Here is an 8,981-nt window from a genome sequence, read left to right as displayed (position 1 = left end):
TGATTAACGGTTAATTCGGTTCAAAATCGGTTAATTAACTAAATTAACCGAAATTAAATTTTAAATATTAAATATGTTATATATAACATATGAACTTAGTCAAAACCATTTAAAACCTAATTAATAATTTAAGATCTAATAACTTTTAAACCTAAATCAATATTAATTAATTAAAAAAATTCATATAAAATTTTTATTTTATAATTATATATTATTTAAATTAATTATAAATTGTTTTTTGAATTAAAAATATTTATTTTTTATATAAATTAAAAAAATTTAATTTTTTTAATTAATCGAATTAATAAAAATTTATTCAGTTTAATTAATATTTTTTAAAAATAATTTAGTTCTATTAATGGTTAAAAAAATTTAGAATAGTAATTCGGTTCGGTCGTCACTGTCACATTTTCTGGCGACTAGTCGGTGCTACAATCGCGACCCGAAGAAGCCAAAGACGATGCCTCTTAAATGGTAAATAGTCCGACAAAGCTTTGCCTAAACTTGAAACTCTCCTCATTGATTTCCACAATTGTTACCTTTCAATTCATTTTTCGCTCCTTTTTCTTTTGTCCTAGGGTTTTCAATTGGCAGCCAAATGCAGGATTGACTGAACAGCCAAATTCTAAACGAAGTATCACAATGCGTCGAGAGCATGAATGGCGTCAAAGAAGGTCATTGGAAAGCTACTGTCACTTTTTACAAACCAATGCTACGAGGTCAGGTAGCACTCTCTTTCCTTTCGTTCCACCCCCCCCCCCTTTGTTTCCGAATTGGATTTATCGACTTTGAACTACGTTTTCTTCAGCTCAGGCATTAGCCGCCTAATTCCCGCGTGAATTCATTGGGATCTCACTTCCAGAACAACCAAACAAGTACTATTTTATACTTCGAGTTAATAAGATTGTGCTTGAAGCTGATTCTTCTATTCAGTTAATAATGGAGAAATTGCAGTCTTATAAATCCAGGGTCGCCCTTAATTTCGAGGTATTTAATTTCACTTCACTTCTCTTTTCTGTTCCATTCCTTTTATGGATCATTTGTGATTTGCAGCAATGGGGTTGTTTTCTGATATCATTGTTCTCTCGTAGGGGTTTCAATACCAACTAGGCGACTTTCAATATAGAGTAGGAAAGTTGTGCCCTCGCATTCTGAAAATTTCGAGAGGAATAGTAATGGAGGTACTGTATTATTTGTTTTATACTTTAGAACATCAACTGGAATGCTAATGTAGATTAATTTTTCGCTACAAGCAGGTTTTACATATCATTTTGATTAAATGATGGATAAAGTTGTTATTTGTTCTCTTAGACCATTGGGAAACAAGCTGATGTTTGATTTCTTCACTGTAACGTGTATTGATTTCTTGTGGATAGATAGGGTTTCGGTATTTGTTAATCCGACCACGTGTGCAAATTGTTGAATGTCAAAAGTGTTTATGATTTTGCATTTCACAGCAACCTGTCACTAGAGGAATAGTAGTGTAGGTATTGTGTTATATAACTTGTTGGATACTTTAAAACACTCTCGGAATGCTAATGTAGATTAAAAGCTTTTCATTTATGTGAGTTTTGTTTATCATTTTGATTTTAGTGATGGGTAAAGTTGTTCCCCCCCCCCCCCCTCTTAGAGCAGTGCCACAGAGATTGGAAAACAAGCCGATTGTTGATTTTTCACTAAAATAGATTCTAATTTCTAGTGGATAGAGATGGTTATGATATTTGTGGATTGGAATGAGCAAATTAATGCACGTTTGCGAGTTCGTTCTTTTTGTAATATCAAGTGTTTATGGTTTGGTGTTTCATAGCAATCTGTTAACCGGAGCCGGAGGTGTTTTGCTTCGACATTTGATCCTAGTTTTTCGTCTTTTACTCCTTTTGATCTAAGTCAGTTCAGAACTGGGTGCCCTATTGTCTCTGTCTCGAGGTTAAATTGTCCGGGGTTATTCTCTGAAATTCCTAACTACCTAGTTAGATGTTTTAAGCTGTTCGGCAGGGGAATGACCCTGGTTCTTTAACTTATTGAGCAACTGTAGTTTGCTCCGAGTAAAGTTGTTTGTTCCTTTGCAGGTGGAGTATCTTCCGATTTCTTCACTAGAGAAATTCAAGCAAATAATGAATGAGTTTGTTGATATTTGGCAAGAAGCTGTCTCCAAAAGATCATTGCCGGGTCATTTCATGCATATAGAACCGAGCTTCTCAGATTACGGACTTGCAAACCACTATACATTACAACACACGGCTTTCCAGTACGCTCATGTCACGGGTCAACTAATTGCAACAGTGCAAGCTGTACAAGCCGGAAGAAACTAGGATATTGATTGTCCGCTTTGGAGTGATGCAGAGAGAGTTTAAGATGATCAAATGTATGCTTGCTTGTATGACTGGATTAAGAAACAAAAGAAGATGGTGTTGGCCTGTTGGGTTTAACCCATGTTTTCTTAGCATCATGTTCTTCTGAACCTAATTAGTTGCACTTCGGTTTGTAGAATATGTAGAAAGGATCAGAATAAACTAAATGGACTTAAACGAGCCTATAATATTTATTTATTTATTAAATATTTAAACCCCTGCTTATGTAATTATGTTTTATATTGGTGCGATCTAAGTTTTGGTAACGCATATATATAGTCTACGTTGCACAAACTAAGCAAGAGGGTTATCATCATTAAAGGTCTCGAGTTTGAATATTTATTATCATTTGTTTGAAATTCTTTTAAACAAATACAATCCTATAATCATTTTGTACTGATAAAAAAATATTCTATGTTCGATTATGCCCGAAAGTTTTGCCATTTTTAGTTTAACCGTAATATACTATCTTTTTAGATAAAAGCTAGATAAGTTGTTGAATTGATATTTTCTTTTATATTTATACATTGTATTCATTAGACTCAAAAACATTATTAAAAAACATCATAAATAAATTATTACGAAACTTCTTAATATTTTTTTAGATAAGTTATTGGATTGGTCAATTTATTTTATATTTATATATTTTTATTCATCTCGTTTTTAAAATTAAATTATTCCGAAACTTGTCGATCAAATAATGACGTAAAAAACTAATTACCGAACTCATATGAATTAAGGGGTAATAGTAATAAAAAGGTGAAAATGACATTCAAAGTGTTACTTCACAAATACGAATAATAACACCAAAATTAATCAACGTCGAAATCTCAATCCACCAAACAAATATGAATATTTGTAAAGTTTGTTTAAGATATCTTTGGGTAGTGGGGCCCTTCATCCTAGATTTCAACCTCATCATTGTTCATATGCCACGTGGCCAGTAATGAATCCGCACGAAAATCAACTCATTTAATACCAACAAAATATGCTTATACATCAAAATAATTCATATATTATTCGTATAGAAACTAAAATGATATTACATAACTGTTTCTAATTATTTATATAAATCAATTTAAAAAGAATTTATTTACGGGTTTTAGATAAATTTAGTTATGTTTATGTATCGTATTATATAATCAATATATGTAAAGCATTTTATATAAATATGTTATTACATTTACATATATATCTCGAAATATTTTCATATTTGTAATATTTTCATTCATAATATTTTGTTATATTTATATATTTTGATTCATTTTTTTTATTTTAGTTTAAATCTATTATATATTAAATTTATTCAATTTTATTTTAATCTATATAAAAATATATTTTAATATTCAATCTAGTATTGTGATAATTATATTATTTATAATTATAATTTTGTATTTATAAATGTAATTGTATTTTGGTAAAATTAAAATGGAAAAAATCCTTAGGGGTCGTTTGGTTCACGGCATAAAGGATTATCGGGGTAATGCAATTCTCATTCTCCCGTTTGGTTGGCCGGTAATCTTATTCCAGGTAATCTTTTATTACCGATAGTTAACTTTTTGAGGTATATTACCGGTAATGTGATTACCACTTCCCTTAGGTATTGTTGGATTACCGGCGTTTTAGACTAAAATGTACTTAATTTTTTTTTCAAAATTACCTGCGTTGAATAATAAAAATTCTATGAAGGTTAAATTACAAATTTATACTTAAACTATGTTGAGTTAATCGATCGACGGAATCGGTCAAGAGGGGGGTGAATTGGCAATTAAAAATTTCGTGGAAGCTTTTGCAGAAAAATTGAAAGTAATTGCACAGCGATCTACAGTGGTTCGACTTTCTCAAACAAAGTCTACGTCCACTACCTTAGCTATCCACACTAAGGATTTTCCAACAAATTCACTCATTTGTTCTTTCTTTTGAGGCCAAAAAGATAACCTTACAAAATCCCTCAAGAGTATACCCCAACTCTTGAGAACACTCTTTTTCCCAAAGAGAAGATTACAAATTTGCTAACTTACAAGAAAACCTCACAAGGTAAGATGTTTGCACAACTCTAGAACAAGAAAAGAACACTCAAAGATAATTACAAATGAGCACAAATGGTGTTCTTGAAAGCAAAATGAATATTGAAAGGAAAATTGGCTTGATTTGCACAAACTTGGTGTTTGATGCTTTCTCTCTTGTTTCTCTATGATTTCTTGTTGATCAAGGGCTTCAGAACTTGTTTAAATACCCCTTGAATCAATTCTGAACGTTGGTAATAATTAGTGGGGATAATAGAGCCGTTTAAGTGTGAAAACAATTAATTTTTCTAGGTGGAGCGTCTCATGCATCGATGCATGATCAAGTATGCATCGGTGCATTCGTGTAAAATTCAAATATTTTGACAGTTGGAACACTTGATGCATCGGTGCACCAAGTGTGCATCGATGCATGAAATGCATTCGATGTTTGAAAAATAGCCTGGTGCATCGATGCATGGCTTGTGCATCGATGCATCAAATGCATTCGATGTTTTGAAAATATTCAGAGTGCATCGATGCATGGAGAGTGCATCGGTGCATGGAATGCATTCGATGTTCAATTAATTCATCGATGCATCGATGCATGGACTGATGCATCGGCGCATGCCTTTGAATAATTGATTTAAGGCTTGTTTTTGGTTCAAAATACTTTGTGAAAATTGTTTCAAAAATAGTTTAAGTACAAATCACAATTTTACACATTTAGTAAGGATTAAAATTGATCTTGAAAAACTTAGAGTAATAATTTGATATTCGGTTAATTGAATCGAATTTGTGAAATCTTAAAATTCATTTAACTTAATTTGTTATATCAAAATATCAAAAATGTTTTCAACAAACTATTTTATATTTACAAAAAAAATCTATAATTAAACTTTTATATAAAGTTCAGGGGTTAAAATAAAATTTTACCCTTTTATTAAACCTATTTATCTTTTCAATTTTATAAAAAAATTATATAAATTTTATGAATTTAATTTTTTTTAATATTATAGTAGAATTCAACTTGATAAAAAAAATAAATATATAATAAATTTTTTTTGATAAAATATATATTCCAATAATTTTTTATCAATTTAACCAAATACGGTAATCTTACATTCATACTAAATCAATCAAACATAAAAAATAATATTTTCAATAATCATATTCTCTGATAATTTTTTATTCATACTAATAATCAAAATTAATGAAACTAAAATATTTAGACAGAGATATGTCCGAACTCTGAGCGTCAAATCTGCAAATTTCTCTCTCTTTCCGTTATTTCTCTCTGAAAATTCTCTCTCATAAGTTCAGAAATTTGCTTTGTTTGGTTCCTGAGAGATTTGATTTAATCGGCGATCTTTCCCTTCGTTCCTCGATAATCCCTCGCCTTCCTCCTTTCAATTTGTGTGCGTCTTTCCTAGAATATAATGCTTCAAATTTTCAAGGTAAGTACATAAATAAGTGTTTTTATTAATGAGAGCGATTTCTAAGTTAAAGTTAACTGTAACAATTATAATCTTATTATGTAAAAATAGCATGCAATCTCTCTTTATCTATCACTCTGTCTTCGCTTAAACAGTGTATTTTTCTGGGTTTTCAATCTGGGTAATTTTTCCCCCAGAATTTGAAGCAATTTTTTCTCCGTCTTTAGTTTGATTTTTACTGATATTTCTGATTTTAATTTTTGTTGGTGTTTGAGAAATGAGATCCTTCTTTGGAACTCAGTGCTTGAGGTGGGTATATTATTATTTTTAGTACATTAAAGAAAGGTTCCCTTTTATGGAAATAGGATCTGCTTTTTCTTCACATCTCATCATAAATATATAATAATAATAATAACAATCAAAATAATATTTAAATAAAAACGGATTATTTTCATGTTTTGTTAAACTGATGATTCCCCTTTTGTGAAAAGTAGAACCCATGTAGGAGGCCATGATTCCTTCTGCAGACCTTTGTCTCTTCTTCCCCAGATTTCCTTTTAAACAATTCCAATTCCAATGCCTCATGTCTTTTCTCTTGGATTTAGCTTTAAATAACTATGCATCACATTTATCTCATCTTTTGTTATGTTCTTTTTTTCTTCTTCTGGTTTCAGGGGTGGTTTTGATTTAAAAATGGAGGGTGACAGTGATACATTCTCAGGGCACGGCAATGGAGGTGGTGGTCAAATAGATAGCAAGGTGGTGCAGACATTTCAAAAGAGTTTTGTGCAGGTCCAGAATATATTGGACCAGAATAGGCTGTTGATCAATGAGATAAACCAGAACCATGAGTCCAAGATGCCTGACAACCTGACCAGAAACGTTGGTTTAATTAGGGAGCTCAACAACAACATAAGAAGAGTGGTTGATCTCTATGGTGATCTTTCGAGTTCTTTCACCAAATCCATGGATGCATCGTCCGAAGGCGATTCGAGTGGCGCTGTGAAATCGGATGGCAAAACCGGTCTCAAACGAAACAGGCCTGCTTGAAAAAATATGGGTTTTTTTGGTTCAAAGCAATTATTTTTTTCCTTCTTTTGTGGCAATGAACTTGCACAGCTTTGCTCTGATGATATGATTCTGCAAAAATTTTCTTGTATTGCATTGTAACTCCCCTGTATGATTTGAATCTAATTGAGAAGAATCATGTGTTGAAACACTTTTTCAATGTTATAAATGTCAATCTTTGGTTGTTGTTTCACTGGGATCTAGTACGTCTTCATTGTTGAAACTCCTCCTTTGTTGAGAAACCACTCTTCACTTGCTTTTGGAGAAACTAAAAGCAGCTGTGGATAATCTTTTGGTTCCCAATCACACAACACCACAGCAACAGAATCTCAGTATGAGATAATAAGCTTTTGATTGCTTAAAACAGGGTAAAAGTACACTAGAGATGACTAAACAACACTCAAATCATCATTTTGATCCTTAAATTTTAAGCATAGTTGAGCATCCTTTATTATACTTAAAAGAATAATTTGGAACCAATGATGGGCAATGGGCATGTGTAAATAGCCTTCCATATCCATATATACATATATGGTATAACCCAGTTTTAACATTACATGCATGGATGGCCAAAGGTCGGGTCACATACGATTTTGGCTAGCCTGAGTCGATTTAAGAAGCATACTTCCTTTATTTGAATTTGATTTGACTCGAGTTTAGGGAGGTCTCATCCAACCTGAAATCTAATATGAATTTTGAAGTAAAAATATGCATCCAATCTAATCCGACCTGAAACAAATATATATAAAATTTTATTTTTATTCGGTAAAATATATAACTAATTGATATATATATATAGGGGTATTTTAGCAATTATACTTGAAGATATAGAAGAAAAATATATTGTTATCCCATATCGATCAAGTATTTTTCATTATAAACCCAAACTCAACCTAATTTGACTTCATCCTTTATAAAATTAGACTCAAACACAAATCCTAAACGTATTTTTTTTTATAAACACTAACTCTATTGAATCAGATCAAATCAAAACTTATTAAAATTGGGTCAAATAACTATCCCTAATTAATCATTATAGTGGACAAGGTGCTGTTTTGGAGTTAAAAGTGAACTTCTTTTCCCTTTAACCCTTCTCTTATAATAGAGTTGTTTTTCTTTTAAACCTTTTAGTCTCTTTGTGTAATCAAATGTGTGTTAATGAGTTTGTTGAAGTCAAATTAAGCAATTTTGTGTGATTGAGTAGACGCCTTTGTTGATGAAGCAATGGACCTACATTAGATGGCAGCATTAATTTCTTAATCTTGGTATAAAGCTTAGAAGGACTCACATGAATGCATCATTGATTTCTAGAAATCACTTTCTTTTTGGGCATTTTATTTTTCAAATGACGTGTTTCTCTTCCATTCAACCTCATTCTTATATGCTCCTCTCCATCTAATAAATCATCCACTTGTTAACGTAAACTTTATAGTTTGCTTTCGTATGAACAGGCCATAGAATATTATAGTGAGTTGGATATAGATAGGTATACAATATGAATACATATTTTTTATATTTATATTCAAATATTAATTTCAAATATAAACTTTAAGTAAAATGAAAAACTAAAGTAATAGTAAAAGGTTATTTGGCATATATTTAAACATAATTATAAGAGACAAGAATTTGTAATGGATAGTCATTTTCAAAGGAATCCAATTATAATCACTTTTATTCTTGGGTTAAATTATAGTTGATGAATTTTATAGGAAATTCATTATTTAATTTTTATATTTTAACTTGATATGATTCTGATTTTTAATAATATCACTGCACAACTTAAAATGTTTAGATTAAAATATTGATATTAAAATGTTGGTTTTCTAAGTAAAATATTATTTATGATATTATTCGTTTTTATTTAACGATTTATATTTGGAGTTCAAAATTATTTTTTTAATAATGTTATCTTTAAGATTCGAATATACATCATCTCTTTGATAATGTACGGTGCCTTGTCAATACGTTCAACATTTGTTGATACTAATATTAAACTTTTAGGGTAACTAATGATATTATAAAAATAAATTATTAAATTATATAAAATTAAAGTATAGGAACCAAATATCAAATTTGAGCATAGCGAAGAGCCCAAAGTCACCCTTCGACCCTTTTATAAACTT

At 30.6% G+C, this 8,981-nt stretch overlaps 1 protein-coding gene and 1 pseudogene across 2 annotated transcripts; both read left to right on the top strand.

Moving 5' to 3' along the window:
* Positions 1-460: 460 nt before the first annotated feature.
* On the top strand, positions 461-2,421 carry LOC120117642 (annotated as a pseudogene).
* Positions 2,422-5,607: 3,186 nt separating this feature from the next.
* LOC120117640 (protein ELF4-LIKE 4-like) lies at positions 5,608-6,962 on the top strand. Of its 2 annotated transcripts, none has more exons than XM_039137884.1 (2): positions 5,608-5,811; positions 6,465-6,962. In XM_039137884.1, exon 2 carries the CDS (start codon positions 6,484-6,486, stop codon positions 6,838-6,840), a length of 357 nt encoding a protein of 118 aa, XP_038993815.1. In that variant the 5' UTR covers positions 5,608-5,811; positions 6,465-6,483; the 3' UTR covers positions 6,841-6,962. The 2 variants fall into 2 exon arrangements, with proteins under 2 accessions (XP_038993815.1, XP_038993814.1); XM_039137883.1 differs by lacking the exon at positions 5,608-5,811 and adding an exon at positions 5,856-5,971.
* The last annotated feature ends 2,019 nt before the right edge of the window (positions 6,963-8,981 follow it).

The sequence above is a fragment of the Hibiscus syriacus genome, unplaced genomic scaffold (genome assembly GCF_006381635.1).
Source record: "Hibiscus syriacus cultivar Baekdansim isolate YM2019G1 unplaced genomic scaffold, ASM638163v2 tig00110321_pilon, whole genome shotgun sequence".
Classification (NCBI taxonomy): Eukaryota; Viridiplantae; Streptophyta; class Magnoliopsida; order Malvales; family Malvaceae; genus Hibiscus; species Hibiscus syriacus.
The sequence above is the reverse complement of the archived record's forward strand: the minus strand, read 5'-3'. Positions and strand labels throughout refer to the sequence as shown.

Bases quoted from the DNA above. Each gene is read 5' to 3' on its own strand.
- LOC120117640 (XM_039137884.1), top strand. From the start codon at position 6,484: ATGGAGGGTGACAGTGATACATTCTCAGGGCACGGCAATGGAGGTGGT.